This window comes from Sturnira hondurensis, unplaced genomic scaffold, assembly GCF_014824575.4.
Source record: "Sturnira hondurensis isolate 20B ecotype Veracruz unplaced genomic scaffold, ASM1482457v3 Scaffold0015508, whole genome shotgun sequence".
NCBI lineage: Eukaryota > Metazoa > Chordata > Mammalia > Chiroptera > Phyllostomidae > Sturnira > Sturnira hondurensis.
Genome location: NW_028088139.1, coordinates 993,189 through 1,019,136, shown reverse-complemented (window position 1 = coordinate 1,019,136; position 25,948 = coordinate 993,189). Strand labels below are relative to the sequence as shown.

General features: G+C 49.7%; 1 protein-coding gene and 1 long non-coding RNA gene across 3 annotated transcripts in view; both read right to left on the bottom strand.

The window, feature by feature from the left end:
• Positions 1-958: 958 nt before the first annotated feature.
• Positions 959-25,948, bottom strand: part of PPP2R1A (protein phosphatase 2 scaffold subunit Aalpha) — a 28,305-nt gene continuing 3,315 nt past the window's right edge. Inside the window, exons 2-15 of one of the 2 annotated variants that reach the window (XM_037064568.1) lie at positions 23,211-23,301; positions 19,329-19,429; positions 14,890-15,122; positions 13,744-13,891; positions 13,481-13,636; positions 11,181-11,295; positions 10,996-11,066; positions 10,406-10,540; positions 8,176-8,349; positions 7,827-7,887; positions 6,934-7,088; positions 5,201-5,343; positions 2,901-2,992; positions 959-1,577 (exon numbers count right to left, since the gene is read on the bottom strand). In XM_037064568.1, coding sequence (XP_036920463.1) covers positions 1,558-1,577; positions 2,901-2,992; positions 5,201-5,343; positions 6,934-7,088; positions 7,827-7,887; positions 8,176-8,349; positions 10,406-10,540; positions 10,996-11,066; positions 11,181-11,295; positions 13,481-13,636; positions 13,744-13,891; positions 14,890-15,122; positions 19,329-19,429; positions 23,211-23,301 — 1,695 coding nt within the window. In that variant the 3' untranslated portion in view covers positions 959-1,557. Of the gene's footprint in view, positions 1,578-2,311; positions 2,749-2,900; positions 2,993-5,200; positions 5,344-6,933; positions 7,089-7,826; positions 7,888-8,175; positions 8,350-10,405; positions 10,541-10,995; positions 11,067-11,180; positions 11,296-13,480; positions 13,637-13,743; positions 13,892-14,889; positions 15,123-19,328; positions 19,430-23,210; positions 23,302-25,948 lie in introns of those variants that run through there. The other variant, XM_037064569.1, reaches the window with a different exon arrangement.
• LOC118999860 (uncharacterized) lies at positions 4,162-5,189 on the bottom strand. The gene is made up of 2 exons (XR_005069192.1): positions 4,756-5,189; positions 4,162-4,725 (listed from the first exon to the last, which is right to left on the bottom strand). It is a non-coding gene; the product is annotated as an uncharacterized LOC118999860 (long non-coding RNA).

Here is a 25,948-nt window from a genome sequence, read left to right as displayed (position 1 = left end):
TAAATCCTTCTCCATGCTCATCTGTACCACGCCCTTTCTCACTTACTCCATTCCCTGTACTGAATTACTTGTTTCCCTGAAGAGCAGAGGGAAGGCAGCTTTGCAGAGGTTTATGTTATGACCAAAAAAAGGTTGAAGATGCAGAGACAAGTGATCTTATAGGAACAAAGGATGTTTTCCAGGTGGGAAGGAGTGATAAGGCTGGGAATACTTGAATCCTGGTTGCCAAGGTGACTGCATTGTTCCTTTCAGTCCCCAAAACCAAGTATCACTGAGTTCCAATCTGTCTCCTTGGGAATCTTTTTATTGTTTCCCTTTTTACCCACCACCTCCCTCACTCCACGGTACCTGCTCCAGCTCAAAACTCCTCTCACTTAAACCAGAATCCTCCCAGGCCTCATGTCCTCATGTCTCCCCCATCAATTCTAATGTCACTCCTTTGCCAAAACACCCTCTGGCTGCTCTGTCTTCCAGCATGATGTTTAAATCCTCACCTTGCTCCAAAATGCTCTATGTACTCTGAAATCAGCCTCAACAGCTTGTGCTGTTGATCCCTGCCCACATGAGTAGCACAGCTAAGATGGAACTCGAAGTCTGTCACTGCACTACGTGCGGCACACTGTTACACTGGGCAGGCCTGCTGAGCCACGCCTGCAGGTTTGCATGTCTTGGCAGGGACCCTCCACAGCTCAGCTTGACCACGTGGCTGGTTTTGGCTTCTGGTGCAAAAGCACTTTTTAACTGGGATCTGTTCTCTTGGAAACTGCTTTGGAGACATATGCGATCAGGTAAAGAGGTCCAGCTACCCTGGACAGGCTACATGGGACACATGCTGTCCCAGGCCTCAGCTCAGGGGCCAGCCATGGGAGTAAGAAAGTCATCTCAAAACATTGCAGCCCCAGGAGACACCACAAGGAGCACTAGGACCTTCTGACTGAGCAGAGCCCAGACTATAGAATTATGAGGAAGAATATATCTTTATTGTTCGAAGTCACTAAGCTTTGGGGGTGGGTTGTTGTGCAGTAAAATATAACTGAAACACCACGGGTCATTCATTTGAATGTTCCTTCAATAATTATTGGTAGGCTGCCTGCCAAGCTAGAACATTCAACATCATGCTGAGAGTGATTATATTGCCCCTCCAACCCCCACTTCCCACTCTCATGAAGTCCTCACTCACTCAAGTCCTTCAAATATTTATATCCTAGGAAAGGTACGTCTGTGCTGGGCTAGGGGCATGGCCACAATGAGCTTAAACCCCAGGCCTCGCCCTTATGAAACTAACATAAAATAAGCTAATAATGGGAAAAACAGGGTTTCATTCACCCTCATTCTTCCAGGACCCAACTGGGCCTAAACTAGCAAACAGTAGGGACTCACTAACGTAAGGACTGAGCTGGTGAAATCACTTTGCCACCCAATATACCAATTTCCCCTCCGCCCCACTGAGCCAAATTTCACTGAAGTATCACACCCTCATGTCCACTGTGAAACCTTACATGCACCGCCATCCACTAAGTCTCTTGCTCCTCTGTCCAGGACTCACTGGCCCCTGCATCAGTTAGAATTCAGGTGACCTGCAAGTGATGAAACCCCAAACGAACAGTCACTAAACAGTTTAACTCGGCTAGGTAACTGATACTGATATGGGTCGCCACAGTGTCAGGACCAATGCTCTTCTGATCCTGTTCTGTTCACACTGATTGGCCTGAATTTAGTTACCTGCCACACCAAATTTCAAGAGACCTGGGAAACTGCCTTAAATCCAGGCAGTTATCTCTCTTGCTCCGTTACAGCCCTGATTATCCCAAGACCCTCTCAGGGGCAGGGCCCGACCCAAAGGAGGTTCTCTGGCAAGTCAGAGCTACCCTCACTGACTGCTTCTCTGTGCCAGGCACCACAACCCACCTGACAGGCATGAACTCATTTAGTCTTCACAACCAGCCCTACAGTCTAGATGCTACAGTTACTCCCATTTTACAGAGTACAAAATCAAGTTCAGAGAGACTTGGTAACCTGCTCATGGTTACACAGCTCTTAAAGAACTGGGATTTGGACCTAGGCAGTCTGGCTCCAAGGCACCTGCTCTTCACCACCACCAATGTCTGCAAAACTGAACTGAACACAGGACTCTGCTGGCCAGCGCCACCTCAGGGACCCTCGATTCTGTAGGCCAGCTGCACCCCCCACAGGAACCCCATGCCCAGTAATGAGGGCTTTCCCCAAAGACAGGGCAGAGACCATGGCCCTGATATGAAGCCCCCTCCTCCATGCTAGTGACAGACCAGAGGACCAGCTACTTCTAGACCTTTATTTCTCTGTGAAAAGACGGGGAGGGGAATAAAATAAAAACGACACAGTTGACACAAAAAAAAAACCACTGAGGGGGAGGAAGGGAGGTGGAAAAGTAGATTGGGGAGGGGTCCCCATTACAGCAGCAGGAACCAGTGACCTGGGATGTTCACCTCTCTCCCCCCTCAGGTGGGAGTGGCCACCCCTTTCTCCCAGGGTCACTGCCCTATTCCACCTTGTGCTCCCCCAGCCCCTTGGAAGGTAGACAGTGAGAAGTCAGATTCCCAGGCTGGGAAGAAGAGGAACCGTGCTGGGGTGGGGCCTGGGGTCAGACCATGCACAGGGAGTGAAAGCCAAAGGCCCCCCGCTGTCTCCCAAAGGAGGGAACTTGGGGCCTGGGGGTGGACACCAGAGGCCGGCGTTGGCTCCTCTTCCAGCATCAGGCGAGAGACAGAACTGGGGGAACAGGAACAGGCGGGAGTCAGAACCACAGCTAGCCCGCCCACAGCTGCTCCTGTATCTCCCCTGCCAGGAGCTGCTGCTCCCAGGCCTTGGCCCCTCCTTGCACACCACCCTCCCGCTGGGTCTCCAAGTTCTCCAAGCCTTACCAGTCAGGGCCTCCTGGGCAAAGTACTTGACGTCCACATCCTGGTCCTGGGTCAGCTTCTCTAGGATGGGCTTGACTTCACTCTGCAGTGTGCTGGAAGGAGAAGGGGGAAGGCGAAAGAAAGGGTGAGCTGGGCAGGGCTGGGGATACACGGTACAGACACAGGCTCACATGGGAATTAAGAGTCTCTGGGCCCAGAACAGGCACAGGGAGGTCCAACAAGCTGGGCAACGGGGGCAGAGAATCCCAGAACCCACAAGTCTCTGGGGTCAACAGATGGATGTCTTTCATTTGTTTAACCTGCTTACTGAAGCCTACTGGGGATGAGATGTGAACAAAAGTAAATCCAACACTCTTCATTCTCGTCCATGAGGAGCTTGGGCTAGGAGTGAGACAAAGCCAACTGATGGTAAGAAACAGAGGAAAGGCAAGTGCTAAAAGGGAAGTACTTGACCCTCAAGGAGCCCAGGGGAGGCACCTGCATCCTGGAAGGGCGCCAGGGAAATCTGTCTGCAGGGACAGTCCATTGTGTTTGGAAACGAAGGTAACACGTCAGAGAGGCACTAAAAGTGTGGGGTGATGTCCTGGGCCAGACGCAAAGAAAGTCATCAGAGAGGCAGGCATCGCAAGAAGGGGTTCCAGGTGACAGGCAGCTCCTCTCCTTCCCCATATATTCATTTTCACTTCTATCACCTAGATCTGTCCAATTTTTGAACTCGATATAATGGATATGGAGTTCAATAAATATAAATTTTCATTGAACTCGATAATAATGTTTCCTGGGTCTGGCTTCTCACCCAACAAAATGGTGTGAGTCGTGAAAGTTAGCTTCATGGTTGAGCACAGCAGGTTTTCACTGCTGAATAGTAGTCTTCCTTGTATGAATGCCACAGTTTACCCACTGCACTGCTGTTGGATGCTTGGGTTGTTTCCATTTCAGGGACAATGTGAGTAAAGCTACCACATTCTTCTGTTGAAAACAAACACTCATTTCTCTAGGATACATACCCAGGAGTGGATGTGCCAGCTCATGGGACGTACCTTCACTAGACTTCACCAGTTTTCAGAGACACTGTGCCCATTTACAGCCCTGCCTACAGCCTGCCAACACTAAATGACCGAGCTTTTTATAGTTTAGCCATTCTGGGGTGTGTTGTCACTTGCATTTTCCTGATGACTAGTGATGTTGAGCATCTGATCATATGCTCACTGGCTATGTGGGAATCTTTTGTAAGCACTTGATCGAGTCTTTTTTTTCCCCCTGCCCATCTCTTTTTTGGGTTTTCTTTGTGGTGGCAACTTGCAGGACAGTATTCTGAATAAGGTGTCCTGCCGGAAATGTGCACTGCAAATGCCTCCTCCTGGTTAATGGCTTGCTACTGTAGATTCTCACAGTATTCTCTCAATGAAGTTCTTCATTTTACGAAGGGACAACTTATTTTTTTCCTCTAGTGAGCTTTTTAAAATTCTGTGCCTACCGTAGGTCTTGAGGATATTTTCTGATGCTTTCTTCTAAGATCTTTTTTTCTCTTGATACTTCTGATTCTGTTATCTCCAATTTTATGCACTCAGGTGAACGGTTTTCCTCCCACGTGCCCATCAAATGGACCCAGCCATCTATGGAAAATACCACCTTCCTCCCTCAACCACAGGGGCACAAGCTGAATACACACAGGTCTGTCTCTATGCCCCTCCTCCTGTCCCACTGGCCATTCGAAAGCTGTAACAACACCTCACTTTTTAATGACGGCAGCATCACAGTGAGTCCTGGTATCTGGCAGTGCCAGTATCCAGAACCAACCTGTACTGCTGAGATTACACTGAACCTACTGACACTGACTGAGATTATGCTGAACCTTGACGTGAATTTGGGGAACCATCCCATCCAAAAATATTATGTGGGTCTTTTTTAAGTTCTCAGAGCAGTGGTTTTATAGTTTTCACTAGAGGTGTACACATCTTTCATTAACTTTATTCCTGGGCATTTCCTGGTTTTGGTGCCCTTATAAATTGCACACACACACAAATATATGTGTATTTGTTAGTTTCATTTTCTAATAATTTGTTGTTAGTATACAGACCTGCCACCCTCTTACCCCGTCCCACTAGGTGATGTAGGCCATGTGAATTCTCATTCTACACCTGAGGAAATTAACACCTTGGGAAGAAGAGACCCTCCACAATGGCACAGAAAGGGAAGAGCAGTGCAGGGTCTCAAACTCTAGGCCCTGTCTTCAAAGGTCCAAAATTAAGATGACCAAACTTGCCCTGCCAGCATGTTAGGGTCAGTACAGGCCTCACCTGTTGTCCAGGATGGGTCCTATCTTCTGCAGGGACTTGGCCACATTGAAGCGGACGTTGGCGACGGGGTCCCCAGCCATACGCAAGACTGTAGGCAGCATATGCTTTGTGGTGATGTCCTGCCCACAGACCTCAGACAGGACCTGGGATGAGCGGCAGAGGGGTGATTATCCAAAGTTCACGGCTAATTCTCACTTTCTTCTTCCTCTGACCAGGCCACCTCAGTGATTACCGGGCCTGAGGTTAAAGCTGAGCAATATGGGGACTCTGAGCCCAGAGTTACCCTCCCAAGAGACAATTTATCTTCCTGAAGTTCCCATCTCCCCTAACACCCTCCTAACACTACTATCTCCTGGCCCAGGTAACTTTCAGCCTAGGTGGTCCCAGACCCATCCCTAGACTTCCCTTCATCCTCTGGGGATGGGCTTGATTCCTAAACCCCAGACCCCTTCCTTAGTTCAGTGGTGTCCAAGGTGAGGCATGGGCATCAATTATCTGAACACTTAGTTCTAACTGTTTTTAAATGTTATCCTTTTGTCCTGGCTGATGTGACTCAGTAGACTGAGTGCCAGCCTGCGAACCAAGAGGTCATGGGTTTGATTCCCAGTCGGGCACATACCTGAGTTGTGGCCCAGGTCCCCAGTTGGGGGTTTGCAAGAGGCAACCAACTAAAGTTTCCCTCACACTTAGATGTTTCTCTCCCTCTTCTTCTCCCACTCCCTCTCTCTAAAATAAGTAAATAAAATCTATTTTAAAAATGTTACCTTTTATTTCTAGCCACATGTATGATTTATTTGTAAAGACCAGGAAGGAGCACTTGCTCTTATTTTTTAACTGTTCTAAGCCCTTTGCATGTACAACCAGGTTATTGTCACAACCTGATGAATAAAGTGCTGTGACTGCCAGCACAAATCCTTTCCAGATGAGAAAACTAAGCACTTAGAAGTGAGATCTGCTTCCCAAGGTCTGTAGCTAATAAGCTCAAGAGCTAGAATTAAAAACTAGGTCTGTGCCCTGGCTACTGTGGCTCAGTTGGTTGGAGCATCAACACATAAAATGAAAGGCTGCAGGTTTGATCTCCGATTGCGGCATGAACACGAGGCAACCAATCAACGTTTCTCTCCTTCTCTCTCTCTCCCATCCCCTCTCTCTAAAATCAATAAGCATGTCCTCGGGTAAAGATAAAAAAAATAAAAAATAAAAATTAGGTCTAGGTCCTGCTGGGTAGCTCAGTTGGTTAGAGTTTTCTCCCGACACGCCAAGGTTGCAGGTTCAATCCCCGGTCAGGGCACATGCAAGAATCAACCAATGAATGCATGAGTAAGTAGAACAACAAACTGATGTTTCTCCCTCTCACTCACTTCCTCTCTCTCTAAAATCAATTTAAAAAAATAGGTCTGACTCTAGAGCCTGTACACTTTCCCATTCTATCATAAATAAATACGCATGCCAACGTGTGGGAAAGGATAGGGTGCTCAGAAAGGTTTGGGTATCACTGCTTCAACAGGCCAAGTGCCCCTCCCTTGTCCTGGGTTTCCCACCAAGCAGGTACCCACCCCGTAGAGGCCCTGAGACTCTGACTGGGGGAGCCCCAACATCTGGCCTACAGTTTCCTAGGGTTACATCCCTGCCGCCCCAGGTCCTAAGCCACCTCTGTCCCGAGGACCCTCCACCCTCCCTCTCCCAGGCACTAGTTCCTAGGGACAGGCCGGTGGGTAGGTGGGGGTGCTCACATTGATGCAGAAGAGTGTGGTCATGCGGTGCAGGTAGTTGGGATCCCCAGACATGGCCAAGACCTTGGGGATGATAGTGGCATGGGCCCACTCCTTCCCAAACTTCTCCACCAGCTTCTTCAGGTTGCTGGTGGCCGCCTCGCGGATGGCATAGACTGCAGGAGAGCAAGGGGGGCACAGCAGGGATTCAGGAGGTGAAGGACTGATCTGTATGGGATCTAACAGCCACGCTCTCTGCTGGCTCCTTAGCAGCCCGCAGCCCCCAGGTCTCAGGCCGCAGGTGACTCAATAGCCCCTCACAAAGGGGCTCACTACTCAATGAATGTGAGCTTTTCTTCTCATGCAGTGTCCTCTCAACAGTCCCAAGACAAAAGCTCCATTACTGGTCTCATTTTACAGATGGGCCAAAGGACTTTAAGAAGTGTTACGCCCAACAAAGAATTTAGTGCTTAGTACTTGGAATGGTGCCTGATACAGACAAACGTTAACTTCTGTTTTTTCACCGGTCTTAGTGAAAACAGTGAGCGATGCTCACAATGGCCCTAAAATGCTGGGATGAGAAGTCCCAGGTTTCACGAAAGGAGTATGGTAGGTGACTTGCTTAGTAAGCTTCAAAAGCCAGGAGGTGGGATTCAAACCCAGGCCTGTCTGCTGGGTGGCCTTCGGACTCTCCACTACACTAGGCAGCCCCTGAGTGATCTATTATGTCCCCGCCTCTAACCCTACACCTCTCCAGGATTCTAAAAAGCAAGGGAATCGGTCCACATCTGATGAGCATCTGATGAGCAAGGAGAATGACTCCAACCTGCCCACTCCCCGCACTGGCCCCAGTCAACTTGCCACCCACCTTCCTGGAGCCCCATCTCCTCCTCCAGCCCACGGGAGGCACTCACCATGATCCACAAGCCAAGCCATGCACAAGGAGTTGAGTTTCTCATCAAAAAACTCCACCCCCTGCAGGAGAGAATGAGTTAAGGGATGGAGGGAGTCTGGGTGGTTTCTAGCAAATCCCCACAGACAGAGACACCTCTCAACTTCTCCAGAGGAGCTCCTTTCCCTTCTTTTCCTAAATGAATTCTATTCATCTTCCAGGGCCCTATTTCCTATGCCCTTCCTCCCACTTCCCAGACAGTCCTCACAGCCTACAGTGCTGGTCACAGCTCCCTCGTCTCACGGCACCATCGCTAGGCCCTGGTGGTTCCTCCCCTGGCAGTGTGCCTGGCTCCCAGCCTCCTCACTCACCAGCTGTCCAGCTAACAGGGGCATATACTCAATGATGGCCAGCCGCACTCGCCACTTGGCGTCCTCAGCCAGTTCCACGATGGCTGGGAGCAGGGACTGGGAGAGCTGCCGGATGCCAATCACCTCATTTACACAGTCCAGGTTGGAGATGATGTTCAGCCGCACCTCCGGGCACTGAGGAGAGGACAGGAGGGTTCTGAGAGCATGCACTGCACATGGTGACCCAGGACAAGGTGAAAAGAGCTCAACACCATCAACTGTGTGTAACAAACATCTCCTGAGGACCTACTACTGCCCAGCTCCCAGCCCTGGGGGCACATTAAAAGTACATGAGAAGCAAGCAACATGGATAATTAAGGAAAGCAGCTTTTCTAATCTCATAAACAGCACAAGAAATGTTCAGTTATTTTGAAGGACTTGCAGGACTCTTGAGTATAAAAACATGGAACCCTGGAAAATATAAACATGTAATAATCCCACTATGCTGTTTGCTAGCTGGGAACACTTCTGGATATCAAACTGTGACAAGGAAACATCCATCCAACCTCAAAGGGTGGGTAAGCCTATTCAAGTGCGCACCACAGAGTCTGGTCCACAAATCGCTTAACACCGTGGGAGCTTATGATTATCACTTCTATTACTTTATTCTCTCTGCTAGTCCTTGAGCTCAGCACGGAGCACATCTCACTCAGCCTTCTCTCTCTCTAGTACCCAGCATTGTCTATAGTCCACAGCAGGTGCTCAATACATGCTGCTGAAAGAATGAACAATGAAATAAAGAAGTATTTTTAAACTGCCTGTGACTACCAGTATTATAAGCACTGATTTACTATATATATATATATATATATATATATATATATATATATACCCAATCTACCTTCCATAAAGTATGTGAAGCAATTTATAAAACAAGGTACATAAACACAATTAATTCTTGTTCGTTGAAACAAGAGCCTTACCAGGTCCTTGTCCTACATCACATATTCTGGACAGTAGACCCACCGGCTAATCCTCTCTAACGTGCATCAACTAAGAAATGAATCAATGAAGCAAGCAAGCAAGTATGCAAGTATGCAATGCAGTAAAGGGTTACTCAGCAGGCTAGCACATTCCAAGGATGGTCTCTAAGCCCCTGGACTATTCTGCCTGGTTAGTCTTTGTTTACCTGGGTGCCTGGGGCTGAGCCAGATAGACTGTGCTAACAACCCAATTTATGCTGGGAGCCTGGGGCCATGAACTCTGAGGGGTGGGGACACAGTAACTAAGGTCAGCCAGGCTGGTGGCTCCATCCCAGGCTGAGGTGAACTTCCCTAGCAGCAGCACTTCGGACACCACATCATTAGTGGGAGATGTGAGTGCTGTCCGTGTGATTCCCACAGCAGAGGACAACTACAAGCTGGTGGCCCTGTACTTCCCCGGCTGTGGGACTTCGCTCTTTCTTCAACATTTCTTCAATACTCGGGATTCCTTCCTAACACCCGTATCTCTTCCAGCTCCTCCATTCACCAGATTTAAGTCCACACTCCTTCTCTGGCTGGGGTCCATGAGCCCCCAGCCATTGCCCAGCACTCTCTCTCACCTTCTGTACCCCAGGCCAACTAGGCTAGGGATGCTCACATGACAGCCTCTGGTTAATAGGGTACAGAGGTGTAAGTAGGCTGATGGGTGCCCGCTTTGGGGCACTGCTCTTACAGACCTAGGCCTGCTGCTGCCCAGTGCCTTCTCCTTTCATGCTGGCTGGGAGGTGCTAAGAATCAGAGCAGCGGACTCAGACCTGGAGGGCACTGAGGAAGGAGGAGCTAAATGTCCATGTAGGCCCACCCACCTCTGGACTATTGTGAGAGAAACGATTCCCCATCTTATTTAGGCCACTGTATTTTGGGGCCTTAGCTTGTACCATGATAAGCACAAGCCTGTACTGTCATGGAATCACGGGATCACCCACACGTCTCTCTCCACTGCCAATCTCTCTCTGAGGATCAAAACCTTCTTGTCTATTCTGGCACTTCCAATGCCCAGGAAAAGGGCTAGCACAGAGGAAGGGCATGCAAAACAACTGCCCAGTAAGCGAACAAGTGACTGCACAGTCCATCGAGCCCACATTCACTCATCAGAGATCTGGGTGTCTGCTGGGATTCTAGGAGATAACTGGCCAATCTGAGAAAACAGCTGACTCACCATCAGTTGCCTCTGCAAACTGAATTCAGAGCCTGCCCAGTGCCCTTACCTCATCCTTCAGCTGAGCCAGGAAGAGGGGCAGGAGGTGCTCAATGGTGTTGTCTTTACCCAGGATGGGAGAGAGGCCCATGATGACTGAGGCCAAAGCCGATTTGACATGTTGGTTGGCATCGGACACCAGCTCCTGGGAGGGAAAACAAAGGGGCAGCCACAGGGTCAGTGGCCAAGAACACTCCAGTGCCTACAAAGCCTGTGTTGTGGCCTGCTTTTGCTCCTGTCACTCATGGAGCAGGGACTGCTTAGGTTACAAGGGGAACTACAATTTCCTATATGTCCTACCTGCTTTGAGTTCATTGACTCCTGCTCTAGCAGTCCCCATCTGGTCCCAAAGCATTCTGGATGTGGGGACTCAGTGGCCTTTCCCATGAGGGGGAAGCCACTCCTATGTTGAAGCTTAGCACCTAGCCTCAGATTTTGCCTCCCCTCAGGGTCCCCAACTACTTCAAACCCAAGGTGGCCCAGTCCTGGAAAGCTGGGAACTCAAGTTTGTGTCCGGCTGTCCCTAAAGCCCAATCTCCACCCTTCTTTTTGGCAGACTCCAGTCTGCTCTATTTATTCCTCCCGCTAAATCCCCTTCACCTTGATGCAGGGCAAGATCTGGGTCATGATCACATTCTCCCGACAGTCAGCTGAGAGATTTTCACAGAATTCTGTGGACAGAGGAAGGGAGGAAGGTGCAGTGAGACCTGATGTCCTGGTTCTACCCCACCCACTTACACCTCCAACCCCCACCCACTTGCGGTGTTCTGGTCGCCAGCACCAACCTTTGACCTTGTGGGAGGCTGCGGCCCTCACCTCGGCCTCACAGTCTTTCATCAGGTTCTGGAAGGCAGGGACCAGGTCTGTCTTGGTGATCTCAGGCCCCACAGCTTTCTGGAGCTGCAGAAAGGGCAGGAGGTGAGGGAAAGTGAGAACGTTTGGCAAGCTCTCTGGGCAAATGAAACCAAAGTAAAAACTAAAGGTACCAGAATTAAGGGCAAAAGTATGACCCTAAGCATTGCCAAGATCTAATCCTGGCCCAGAGGGTGACCCCAGGCAAGTCTCTGGACGTCTGAACTGAGGTTTCCTCACTGTGTGAGGGAGTTGGGCAGGGCAGGGTAGAGGTTACAAGTATGGCTCTGCAGTCCAATTGCCTGGCTCAAATTTACTTCTCAACTATGTAAAGTTAAATGGGTCAGTTGACATCTCCGATCCTGTTTTCTCCAAAGCAAAATGCAGACCACAAGGGTATACCTACTGCATAGTGGTAGTGTCTACATGAAAAATAGTAAGAGACCTCCATATGGCTCAGGCTATTTGGGTTGGGTTTTCCATTACCTGATCCAAAAACATTCTGATACAGTGGCTCTTGTGGTTTGATTTATGTACTTCTGGGTTTTTTTCTTTTCATTTTTAAAGGTTGGTTACCAGAAGCACTTAGGTAATTAAGGGGCAAGAAGGCATGGTGGGCCCTGCCTGTCCTGACAAAGCTGGGTCTTGAAGACCTGGTAGGCAGCAGGGTAGTTCGAGGCTTAGAAAATAAACAAGTAATGACCCTGGAGGGCCTAATGCTATCCTGGACAAATGTCACCTTGTATTCATACAACAAATGCACTGTTTAACCACCTAAGACCCCTGCTCTCACAGACCTGAGCTCTTATCTAACCCCAGTGCGAACCAGGTCACACTGTCCAGGAGCCAAGGACAGGAAGAAGCCTCTATCATTGTGGTGCTGAAGCTCTGAGAAAAGCCTCGGCAGCACAGCCACGTTATGCTAACATTTTTGCAGAGGAAAACAGAGGGTCGTGGGAAATGTCATCCTGTGGCTCCAAGTCCTTCCAGCAGCCACCAGGAGAAATATTCATAGAGACAGGGAGCCACAGGATGGACTGGCTCCGAGGCCTCTCTGCTTAGGCCCTGCCTATCTGTCCACACCAACTTCCTCTCTGAAGGGCCCCTGGGGGCCAGCCCTGAATGTGCCTGCCTGTGCTTGCTCTCCCCTCTGCGGGTCCTTTGCACGTGCTACCCTTTTTCTACATCAGTTCCTGCTCCAGCTCTCACCCACTCATGTTCTAGACCCAGCTGTCACACCACCTCCTCTCCTTAACGCGCCCATGCCCACATATGTGTCAGCCCCAGCACCCGGGATACTTGACTACGACATTTACTCCCCTGGACATTCCCTTTGAGGCCATCTGTTCCATGACAGATGGGAATGCGCTGAATTCACAGCATTCCAGTGCCCACCAAAGACTGGTGCTCAATACACATGCGAGTGGGATCAAAGCACAGCTGAGTGCCGTGGAAAGAGCACTGTCCCAGGAATCAAGAAATGTGGAATTTGTCCCCATTCTATTTGCCTATGGTTTCACTGACTAGTCAAGCGTTTGGGCTGGCCTGTGATCCCCCCTCACCAAGATTCATTATGTTGACGTCTCAACCCCCCAGCATGTCAGAAGGTGACTATATTTGAAGACAGGGCCTCTAAAGCATTAAAGTGCACTGAGGTCATTAGGGCAGCCCTAAAGCAAAATGACTGCAGTCATTATAGGGGAGATTAGAACAAGCACAGGCACAGAGGGACGACCAGGTGAGGACACAGGGAGAAGACAGCCATCCGCAAGCCAAGGAAATAAATTTCAGCAAAACTACCCAGCTGACACCTCAACTTCAGACTTGTAGCCTCCAGAACTGTGAGGAAATGGAGTACACCAGTGTGTGGTATTTTGCAACAGCAGCCCCAGCAAACTCATACAGGCTACATTGTCCCTTTTGTCCAAGGACAGAAAGTTTGATCGGGTCAGGAAGGCACACGCATTACCCTTCTCTGCTCCTGGGAGCCCTCTCCTATCATAGAACTTGGCCCTCGAGCCGGTCTCAACACGGTGCTTCGAGTTGCCACTATCAAGCAACCAGGTTGGCATGTGAAGTAAGGTCCGACGGGACGATCAGAGATCGCACTGCTCACACAACCGGTGATGTCAGCACGGTGAACTAAAACCCAGGTGCTACTTGTGCCACCCCTTTGCATCTGAGGGCCTCACTTTGCCTATATGTGGGTCACTGTCAATAGTCCCTCACTCACCTCTGTGAACTTGTCGGCCACCATGTATCGGACGCGCCAGGACTTGTCCTCAGCAGCCTGGCGCAGAGTGGGCATCACCAGGGCCTCCAGATCCTCCTGGGGCAGGAGCTGGGCGATGTTCACGCACGCCTCCACCGCCAGCAGCCGCACCGAGTCCTGTGGGGAGAATGTGGGCAGAAAGAGGGCAGCAGAGGCCCCGTTACCACTGGGATTCCCTTTCGGAGGAAGGGCCCGCCAGAGGGAGGGCTGGAGGGCGAACCCACCTGCTCGTCAGAGGCCAGGTTGGAGAACATGGGGATGATCTCACTCTTGACATTGTCCAGCTCTAGCACCTTGGCGAACTCCCCCAGCTTGGAGGCTGCGGCCCGCCGCACCATGGGGGTATCATCTGAGCACAGGTTCCGGAAGAACCTGGGAGTCAGAGTGGGGCTTAGGAGGAGGAATCCTGGGACCTCAAGGCAGCGGGCAATATGGCAAAGAGGAACAAGCAGACTGTAGTCACAAAGGTCTTGACTTTGCTCTGTGCATCTTCCCTGCCCTATATAATGAGCCAACAGGGACAGTACCTATTCCACAGGGTCATCGTGAGGCCTAAGTGAATTCACGTGTGTGAGCACACAGCAGCCTGTCTGCACATGAGTCTGCAGAGAAGCACAGGTGCTGATTACATTGTAATGACCACATAAAATTGTGAGGCTGAGATGCTTGTCTGGGGCAACTCAAAGGTTTACTTTGCAGCAGTGACCTCTCCGTTGGAGAGGTTACAGGAGGCTGAAAGCAGATCTCTAAGCACGTGTGGGCAGCTGTCCACCTGTACTCTGGGTGAGGAAGGGCTCAGGGCCTAGGCTTGCTGCTCAAAAGTCTGTGGGCTTGGTGGGTGCACACAAGTCCAGAGGGAGGAGACAAAACACATTAATGGAAATTTCCATCCAATTAAAACCATTTTCATTCATTCTTCAGGAAGGCAAGTCTTGCATACAAGGAATTCCCTGAGGTATCAGGCCCAGGGGGAGGAGCGTGGAGGAGGCTGAACCAAGAGATGGTGCATCTACCAAGGGTCCTGCACCTGGGGCGAGACTAAGACAGCACCACACATCATCTGTTACATACTTTTGCGTGCCACATTCTGTTCTAAGCACTTCATCTGCAGTAATTCTTTTAAATCCTCACAAGAACCAATGGTTCAGAAGGAACTATCATTTCCATTTCATAAATGAGCAAGAAGCAGTGTGTGGATGGAAGACCAGGCCTTTGGTGACAGCTTCTCTGAAGAGTGGGAAGGGAGCTGGGGACTGAGAGAGCTCAGGAGTGTTTGGGACCCGGGGAAGCCTAAATAGGCTAGGGCTTGAGAGAAAAGGACCAGGCTGAGGGGCAGGATGAGCTTCTCAGGGGCCATGGCCAGGACTCACTGTCGAAGTTCTGCCTTCACGGCACTGGATACTCGGGGGTAGCAGACAGAGAAGAGGCCGCAGGCCGATGTGCGGGAGGTGAACCAGTCGCCGCCCGCCAGCCGCTTCACCAGTGGCACGAAGTGGGCCTCCAGGTCAGAGGGCGAATGCTCATGTGAGATGGCCCGCAAGGACTCCACTGCCTTGTCCCGCACCACTGTCTCCTCCACCGTGGCCAGCGACTCCAGGGGTGGCTATGGCACAGAGCATGAGGTCACAGGATAGCTCCCTCCCCACCACCCCTGGCCCTGGAGCCCTGACCCTCCATGGGTTCATTTTCTCCAGAAGCCTTCTGTGACCACCCCATCCAGCGTGTCTTCTCTGAAGAACCACAAGCCTTGTTTAGAGGTGCTTAAGGGAGCTTCAGTGTGGTGGATCTAGGAACCTCAAAATGGTAATGTCACTTTCTTTTTCTTAAAAGTATCTTTGGAATATCAAGGTAACTCCTCCCTGCTTTTTTAGATTTTGTTTATTCATTTTTAGAGAGAAGGGGGAAAGAGGGTTAAAGAGAGGGACAGAAACATCAATGTGCAAGAGATACAATGACGGGTTGCCTCCCAAAAACCCCCAACAGTGGACCTGGTCCGCAACCCAGCTACATGACCCAATAAGGAATTGAACCAGTGACCTCTTGATTCACAGGTCAGCACTCAATCCACTAAGCCACACCAGCCAGGGCAATTCATGTCACTTTCTGAGGAGAGGAGCACAACTGTCACTAGCTTCACACACCAGGCTCTAAACCAGGCCACCTGACTCCAGGGCCTCCAAGGGCTGAAAAGCACAGCTGTGGTTTCTGACAGGCGACTGCATCAGGAGCTCACATTAGCAGGGGACCCCAGGGCTTGGGACTGCTCAATGGTTTGTTGGTGTGAGGCCTGGAGGGACACTTGATTAGCTCACCTCTGTGTCCCCAGAGCCCAGCAGAGCTCCTACCACAGGGCAGGAACTCAGCACTGACCTAAGGAAGGGGGACTCTATCACTAAAGGTGTGGAGATCTGAAGTCCAGCGTGGCCTGACAGATACAAGTAAGAAGGCAGGAAGAAATCACAAAGGAAAATGCTGCCAGAGCCCAGGTAGGTAACAGAATGAAGCACTGCGCAAAGGTGACAGGTGGGGACAACAGAGAGAGGCAGAGACTGTGGCATGCAGCCTGGGGAGGAAAGCTGTGTCCCAGCTCATCAGCCATCACTGAGGGGACCGGGGGAACGGCACAGCTGGTAAAAGCCAACATGGTTTTCCAAGAATGGCCAAAGGGCCAGGTTTTAAGTATAAAAAACCTCTTTTAACCTGTGATACATCATGAATGGACCTTGAAGTCCTCATGATAAATGCAATCAGCCAGTCAGGATTCCCAGATGCAGAAGGTAGGACGCTGGTTTCAGAGGGTGGGGGCGTTACTGGCGAACCAGCACAGTTTCACTTTGGGAAGGTAAGACGCGGAGACGGATGGTGGGGATGGCTGCCCCGCCATGTGAATGTACATAGCACTGTACACTTAAAAATAAAACAGTAAAAATATATGTATACTTTACCACAACAAAACATTTTAAAACAAAGAAGTTTTTAAAAATCTCATTTACAAAAGGTTGGCAATGATTCAAGAGGAAAATGTAACACTGCACTAGCCCCAGGCCCCCCCAGGGTGAGGCCTTTTGTCATAGGTCCTGCTAACTCTCCCAGGGTTTGGGGTTTAGGAACAGTTCACAGGGGGGTGGGTGGGAGGGTGATGTCCCTGGGCTACTGCAGGGACTGGCAGTCAGCATTTACTGAGTGACTGGAATTGGAACTTACAGTAACTTATTATGGTTAGAGAGGCCTGGGGACCAAAGCTGAGCAGTAGTTAGTTATGAGTCCTTCACCAGAGGTTACCGCAGGGACAGGTTCTTGCAGTGCAGTGCCGGGATGGCCCACACCAGGGTCACCCAGGAGACGCCCTCAGCACACACCTGAAGAATCAGAGTCTAGGGTGCGGCCCAGGAAGGTGCACAGTCAGGAAACGTCAAGTGAAGACCCACTGTGATGGGGGCCCGTGTGTGAGTAACAGAGGGCAGGGTTCCCAAACTGAGACAGAGCCAGGAGGGACAGGGAGAGGTGAAAATCCTACAATCATCTGTTGTCTCAAGAAGAGAGTGTCCAGACTCTGAAAGGGATCCACCATTCCAAAAAGGTTAGGAGCTGTGGATACAGGAACAATCCTGGTGCTGCAACTACACAGGTACCTGGGAAATCAATTCCATTTTACTACCACCAAGACGGGGGGGGGGGGGGGGNTGGGTTGGGTAAGGCGCCTTTCCGGGTTCCCACAGCTCACAGTTCTTGCTCATGTATGTGGGATAAACAAACTGCCCAATAGCTGTTCTCCATTTCTCATAACTTGTCAAAATCCAGGTTAACAGCCTCCTCCTCCAGGAGGCCTTCCATGACGCTGCCCCCATCTCATCTAAACTGGGTTAGGTGCCTGCTCTGGGTTCTAAGTAAAGGCCCCAGTTTCCCTCTTTCCCAGCTCTGAGCAGCCTCTGGAGCATTCAGGAGCCCTCTGAGGATGACACAGAGGAGAGGTAATGATTAAGAGGCAGCAACCTGGTTCAAATCCTGACTGCCTCTTTCCAGCTCAGGTAATTCACTTAAACCAACAGTGCCTCAGCTTCCCATCTATGAACAGGGTCACTGTGGGATGTAATGGGTTACTGTGCCTCGAGCACTTGACACATACGCCACACCGAGCACTGAGTGAGTGTCAGCCACTCTGACCGGATTCCCGTCTAGGTTCCCAGCACTGCCGGGCCCAGAGAGCCTCAGGATGCCTGCACTGGCCCATACCAGAGGTCACGCATGACTACTCCCCAGAAAGAAGTATGGAAAGAATGGGGTTCACCTCGCTGAGAATGCTCCATGGGAAGACTCTGCCCTGACTGGGGAAGGACCCCTGGGTGCCGGTGCTGGCTCCCAGAGAGCCTGAGTCCTGCCCTACCTGTGAGCCCTGGAGTTCTTAGCAGCATTTTCTGCTCAAGTCCTCTGAGAAGCTACTGAAAGCTATGAATTCTCTCAGAAGAGATGACAAAGGCCAGTGGCTGCAGAGAGTTCCACAGAGTTCAAGGGACCCTTTCAGGCCAGTCCCTGGACCTCCTGTTCCTCTTGTTACACAGCCCTGTACTACAAGAAATGTAAACGAACTCATTCACACATAATTTCCTGTGTATGTACAAACATACTATACATGTACACACAGGTGAAAGCTCAGATACCACCAATGAATGGCAATTATCAAATTCTCTTAGACTTAATGCTGTTTGGGACAAAAGAAATCACCATATTTGCTGAAATCCAAGATGTTTTATATACTACTAAAAGGAACAATGACTGCTGACGGTAACTGCAGAACACCATCAAGTGCAGAGGCCAAAGTCTGAAATGTGTCTTTAGAAACCATGAAATACAGCCCTGGCTGGTGTAGCTCAGTGGACTGAGCGCGGGCCTACAAACCAGAGGATCATGGTTTGATTCCCAGCCAGGGCACATGCCTGGGTTGCAGGCCAGTTCCCAGCAGGGGATGCACAAGAGGCAATCACACAATGATATTTCTCTCCCTCTCTCCTTCCCTTCCCCTCTAAAGATAAATAAATAAAATCTTTTAAAAAAAAGAAAGAAAGAAAGAAACCATGAAAACACACTGGGGGGAACGCTCAAGGGTCTGAGAAACAGAAAGACACGGTCTGGGCCAGCTCTAAGGCACTTTCTTCCCAGATCACAGGACTGGAGTCCTCCCTCCTCCTCTCCCAGACAGCAGCTACTGTTAGCATCTGACCCATTTCTGTGTCCCTAGCCATCACAAGTACAGGGCCAGACAGACAGGCAGGCAGTGGGAGGGGGCCTGAAGAAGAGTCCAACGGACACACCCGGAATCCCAGCTCTGCCACTCACCAGCCCTGCAACCTTGGACAAAATGCTCAACCTCTGGTGCCCCGGTAGTTCATCTATAAAAAGGGAACCCTCCCTACCCCAACGGTGGACATGACCCTATAACACATGCATTCATGACCACAGCAGCTAACGCTTGTTAGGAGTTACTCTGTGCCTAAGGGCTTCTTCTTCTTTTTCTTTTTTTTTTAAGATTTTATTTATTAAGGGCTTCTTAAGTCAATTATAAAGACAGGTGTTAATGAGTTCCATTTAGAGATGAGCACAGGACACAACAGAGGGGCTAAGTAATGTTTGCAAGTCAGATAGTAAACCAGTGGGAGAAGCCAGCCTGACTCTCACACGAAGCCCTGACTTGTTGGATTAAGTGAATGTCCCATCTGTTCTGAGGAGATGACCCCCCCCAGGTCCCTCAGACACTGCCCCTCCTTGACTCCCAAGGGGAGGGCAAGGGTACTTCCCCACCTTCCAGACTCACCAGCAGGCAGTGCACGTACTCAGGGCCTCCCACCAGGGTGGTGAAGGTTCCCAGCTGCTCCGCCAGGGCCAAGAGGACCTCATCTTCATCATAAATGGTGTCTGTGGGACCAAGACAGACTCTGTTCCAGTTACACCTGAAGTCTAACCTCAGCCCTTCAGTGACCTAAGCTGCAACAAGCAGCCTCACTCTGCTTCCTCAAACTGTGAGCACTCACAACCCCCACACCGCCAGGACTGCCCAGACATCAAGGCACAGGCCTGGGTCGGTTGACAGAGCACCCAAGTACTGCTTCTGCCCCCGAAGAGGTACAGGACGCAGGGTGAGTAAGACCACCTCCGAGTCTGTTCTACACCTGTAAAATGGTACTCCTCGCCTCCACCTCTCGGCAAGGGTTAGGGAGGAGCAAATGGTCCATGTGAGTGAGAGCAGAGCCAGTGAATGGGAGCTTTTGGCTCAGTCCAGCTTTCATCCTCAGCACAGTCTCTCTGCAGGAACCTCTTTCCCTTTGGTCTCAGAATTTCTTCTCCATTCTTCGAGACTTGGTTCAGCTACAGCTTTTTGCCAAGAGTTCCTGACCAAATCAGACTGGTCCCTTCTCTGGGCTTCCCCCACTCATGCCACCTTCATCAGAGTCCCTTGTCATAGGAGTCCAGGCTGGCTCCTCTCTGTGTCCCAGTTCCTGCCAGAGATCAGCCCTGTGGGAGCCCAATCGGGTTTATTGAAATAACTACATGACTGAGGAAAGAATGCTCTGTCCTGATGCTGCAGACCTTTCCCTCCAGCTCCATCTGGTCTTCCCTGAGGTGGTGGAACTGCTAACCTCCACAGCAGAAGATGCTAACATCCCCTAGCATCAAAACTTCCCGAGTTGAAAGTCAGACCTATGGCAATCCAGCCAGACTACATTTCCCAGGCTCCCCTACAGCTAGCATGGCCACATGACTATGATCTGGCCAATGGGATGGGAGTGGAAGTGGCAGGTTTGAGCTCCAGGCTACCTCCTTACCACAGGCCTCTCATGATGTCATCACCATTGCCCCATCTTGTGGGGCTCCTCCCCTTTTCTGATGTTGAAATGTCAGGGTCTAAAGGCAGATATCAAGCTACTTCCCTCTGTCTCAGGGAACCTACACTCAAAGGTCTTTGCCACAAAACCACAAGGTGTGTTCAGGGCAAACCTGGGATTTCTGAGCATACTTTTCATTAATGTCTTGTACCTGAGTACAAGTCTTTAAACGGCAGGTTACTATGTAGCCTGATGACAGACACACAGGTGACGTGACTCACCTTGGAGCTCACCAATGTTTCACAAATTATGGCCAAAAATTACCACAGCACTGGTCTCCTTAACACAGTGAGGACTTTATGTGGTAATCTCCCCTCATAATGCCGATTCTGAACCTTCTGTAAGGAGGAAGCTCAAAGAAGGCTTTTAGCTTGTTCTGGCTGAAACAATATCGGCTTTTCTGAAAGACAGAATATATCTGCCATTTACTATTTTGAACACTTTGTGATTTCTTAAAGCCCAAAGTAAAGAAAATCTGGTATCACCTGGGATTACAGCAACCCAAAGAAAACTCTCTCCTACATGAGGGGCTCCTCTCCAAGCTTACAATTCCCATACTACTGTCCCCCAGTCCCTTCACTTGCATTATTAATATTGTATGAGACGCTACAATATAATAAAGATAACACATACATCACACTCCCCAAATCTTCACACTGGCCCTAATTTACATTACACGAGTATTTCCTGTTTACAGGTGAGGCAACGAAGCCTGATGAGGCTGACAGAACCTAGCAGTCTAGCCCTGAGGTCTCTGCTCTTAGCTGCTATCTCCCAAGGTGAGGTCTTTTTTTTTAAAGGTTTTATTTATTTATCTTTAGAGGGGAAGGGAAAGGGAGAAGGAGAGAAATATCAATGTATGGTTGACTCTCGTGAGTCCCCTGCTGGGAACTGGCCTGCAACCCAGGCATGTGCCCTGACTGGGAATCGAACCCCAATCGTCTGGTTTGCAGGCCCGCGCTCAATACACTGAGCTACACCAGCCAGGGCCCAAGGTGACGTCTTGAATCTGACCTTCTTCCTCCCATCCCACCCTCAATATAATTCTGCCTTGCCCATAGTTTCATTTTTCTACATCTCATGCTCCCAACCTCTACCATCTATCTACAATGGCTGCCCTGCCTTCATCTACTGAATTAAACCCAAACTGCCACCTGGTAACCCAAGGCCTACAAAATCCAACCCACTGTCAACCCCCTTGCCCCCTATTTTCCTGCCCAGGCTGCCACCCCACCACCTCACTACAGAATTTGCCACCAGCATGGCACTGAGTGTCTTCTCCAGACCAGGCTCTCCGTGAAGCACTTTATCCTTCTATCGACCCTTTAGGTTAGGTCTGACTCTTACAGATGAGGGAACTGAGGCAGACAGGTGGAGTGGCTCACCCAGGTGTGCCAAGCAGGTTGGAGGCACCACTGGGTGTCAATCCCAGGTTCCCCCAACTTTTTCTTTCTCTACAACTTTCTAACTATTTTTTCACACTTTGCGTCACACCCCTTGTCCCTTGCTGCCTCAGAAGTTATCCCTGTCTTAGCATTTGAAAGCTTTCAAGTCTCTGCAACAGTTCAGCAGTGGAAGCCACCTGTTTTGGGGCCATCTGCTCAGTGTTGCATGTGCAGATGCCAACTCCTCACATGGCATTCGGAAGCAGATACACCTCTGCTCCTGACTCATAGCTGTGTCACTGTGGGCAAGTCCCTGTACCTCTTCAGACCTCACTTTCTCATGTGTCAAATGGGGAAGGGGCAACAAGCTCTATCCCCTTCTTCCCCAGGACTGTCACTAGGTCTGAGAGAGGATCAGATGTGAGAAAGCTCATTAGCGACAAGGCTCTGTGTGACTCTGAGGCTTGTGTTGCAATTTTAACTCGTACAAAGTTGTAATGAGAATGGGAAGAGAGAATTTACTAGGAACTGGTGTCAGACATTGCCCTAAGTGCTGCACCTCAATCTTCACAGACAGGAGTGCTTAGAACAGGCTACCTGTTTACAGTTCAGTAGCACTTACCACATGCTGGACACCGTTATAGCACTTCACATGTTACCTTAGTCTTCCTGTCAAGTTATACAATTATGCCCACTTCACACATGAAGAACTGGAAGCAGGCAGATATGAAATACCTCGTCTGAAGTCACACAGCTAGGAAGTAGTAGGGCCTGGATTTGAACCCAGGTAGTAGGGACTTGAAGACATTAACCAAAGGTGTGAGTTTGGAGCCAGCATGACTAGATAATATCCTGAGTCGCTTCCGAACTGTATGACTTGAGGAAATAAATTACTTTGTGTTTTCTTGCCTCAGTTTCCTCATCCAAAAAATGGAGGCAGTCTTACCTACCTTAGGAACTGCTGTAGGATTAACCTGGAAAATGATGGTGACTTATTTACTGAGCACAAGCACCAGGTCTGAGCAACAGGCAATAGACTCGCTCCTCACAAGAAAGGATTTAGCACAGTGCCTGGCACACAGTAAAGTACTGGCGATTATTATTACACATGCTCACCCTCATTTTACACATAGAACTATACAGAGAGTGAAGTAAGTAGTCTAAGCCACCAGCTTCTAATGGCTGGAGTGCAATTCATACTTGCCTCCACCTGCCTCCGGGCTCCTGTCCCCAATCCCTGCTCCTAACTTCCCAGATCATTTCCACACAGGACGACACTTCTCTCCAGAGTCCCTGCCCACACACAATGCCCAGCACAGGACAGACACTTACAAATAATCTGTTAAATCCACAGTGAAGCTTCTTATCTAGCAGACACCACCCTGATAGTCCCCATTCCACCCAGGCCCCAGGACTGCATCTCACTACCTGTAAGGAAGGGCAGAAGCTCACTGCGGGTCCTTTCCACACCAAGGGCCAAGGCGATGGTGGACAGCTTCTTGATGCTGTTGAGGCGAAGCTAATGAGAACAAGAAAAGGAGGGGGAAATGTGAGCAAACCCAGACTCAAGGGAGTCTGACAACACCCAGAACTAAGTACGTGTGAAGATACCAAATACCTTGGTGAACACCAACCATGCCACTGTGACCTTGAGTCATTAAGTTACCATGGGGGCCACAGCTTCAGCAAAGCATCTTTTGGGTCTTACTGGGCCAACATCCATGCAGCGGCGCTCTCCAAGATCACTCTGTGGAAAACCACACCCACCTCTCCTCAACTCCCCACCCACACTCTCGCCCCCTCTTGCACCGTGGAACCCACTACACATCACACTCTAACAGCGGCGGCCACATCACAGAGTACTTCCTCTGTGCCAGGCCTGGCACTAGTGCTCCAATGTTCTGTGTGTTTGAAATCTTCTATAATAAAACTTCAGGGGAAGCAGTGACTTAGTTGCCTATCTCATTCCTCTTTGTCACCTTCAAGCCGGGTCTCTGGCTTCTTCTGACAGGTGTGCTATGGGGAAATGTACATCTGGGCCCGAGCCATAACAGGCAAGCGGCAGCCCCGAGGACAGTGAGAGAACATCATCTCAATGGTGGCAGGGACAATAGAAGCTAATGTTTAGTGGATGCTTACCATGTACTTGGCAACATTCAGGGCTCAACATGGATAATGAACATATTTAATACTTAAACTCTGCTCTGAGGTAGATATTGTCACTGGAATCCTCCCTTTATGGGTAAGGATACTGAGGCACATACAAGCTGTCACTTGCTAGAAAGCAGCCAAGCCAGGACCAGAAGCCAGGTGCCCTGACCCTTAACCTGAACACCATGCTGTCACTTAGGGAAGACGCCCAAGAGATGGACCCATGAGAATCAGGTCATCTTTGCCTTGGTGGTGAGCCTCTATCCTTCCACTGCATCCTTGGAGATTCTGGGTTGGGTATTGTTAAGAGTATTTGCTGGGCCCTGGCTAGTGTGGCTCAGTAGACTGAGCATGGGCCTGCAAACCAAAGGGTCACCAGTTCGATTCCCAGTCAGGGCACACGCCTGGGTTGCAGGCCAGGTCCCCAGTAGGGGGTATGCGAAATATTGATGTTTTTCTCCCTCTCTTTCTCCTTTCCCTCTCCTCTGCCTAAAAATAAATAAAATCTTTTTTAAAAAATGTATCTGCTGGTTTCTTTAATACACAGCACTATAAAGGCTTACGAAAAGCAGCACCGCCTGTGTTCAAGGCTAAGAAGCTGCTTTACATATTAGCTGTGGGATCTGAGGCCACATTTTACACCTTTCTGAGCCTCAGTTTTCTTATCTGTGAAATGGGATTATAATATCTACCCTCAGAAGGTTACTGGGAGAACCAAGTGACATAATACTGGCAATACCCTAGCATCAGAGAGGTAGATCAACAATGGCAGTACGACCACCTCACCCTGTTGACAGGGTACCTGTTGTTTGGGTACCAAAAAGGGCACGAGTTCCAGTTGGTTAGCTGTCCACCAAGGTCTCTTTCCCCCTCCCACAGTGAAAGAATAAAGAGAGCAAATATATCCATGGTACTTACTATGTGCCAGGCACTGTTCTTGGTATGTTCATGTTTTAACTTATTTGATCCCTACACCAATCTCCTAAGGTAAATACAGGATCACCTCACGCAGAGAAAGGAAAGGCCAAGGGAGGTGAAGAAACCTCATGCACATGTAGGTGGCAGAAGTGGGATCTGAACCCCAGCCAGCTGGCTCTTAATCGGTAACCACCACCAACCTGCATTTGTTTTATCGGGGGGCAGGGGGAAGGGGGGCCATGCACCTCTTTATCAGACCTAATAGTGACCACAATTTTGAAACAGAAATAAGCATACACAACACTAGAAGTATCTACAATGGCCAAAATGAGACAGGAACAGTCATGATTTCCATTGGTGACAGAGTCACAGGTTTTACTAAGGCTACTTACAATACGCTCTTGTGATACTAGAGTTCATAATAGAAGGGGAAGTTTAATTTGATTTAAAGGTTCGAGAAAATAAAGATGTTATTCTTCTCATCCAAATTCATGGACCTGCCCTAAAAACATAGATTGGACCTCAGATTAAGAGCTGCATTGGCTATACTATTGCTCCTTAACCCTTGGTTTTCAGCTGTGCACATGACCCCCACCCCACCAAGACAAGACATTTCCTAATGAGTTTTGCATCTGGATTTTACCACGAGTCTAATGTGTGGTCAATGAAATCCAAGTGGGAATGCTGTGTGTGACTTCTAGGGAGTATCCTTATGGGAAGAGCTGGTCAGGTCAGGTCAGAGCTTTTTCCTCTCCTGTCTGGAATGGGGCTAAGATGGCTGGGCTTTAGCGGCCATCATGGGACCCGGAGGTAACCTGGGAGATAAGGAGGGCGGATGGATGACAGGCAAGCCTGGGACCCTAACACCACACAGTGCCACATCAGCTTGTACTGCCACCAGATTTTCTGATCATGAGTCAGAAATAAACGTCAAGCACATTTATTTAGTTTTCCAATTACTTACAGCTAAACCTAATCCCAACTAACAGCACATGACCTAGTTCTGGACAGAGACACGAGAGCAAGTCAGCTGAAGAGCTCCCAGGGAAAATTTTCCTCCTTGGCAAAAGGACCAAACCTCTGTCCTAGAACAGCCC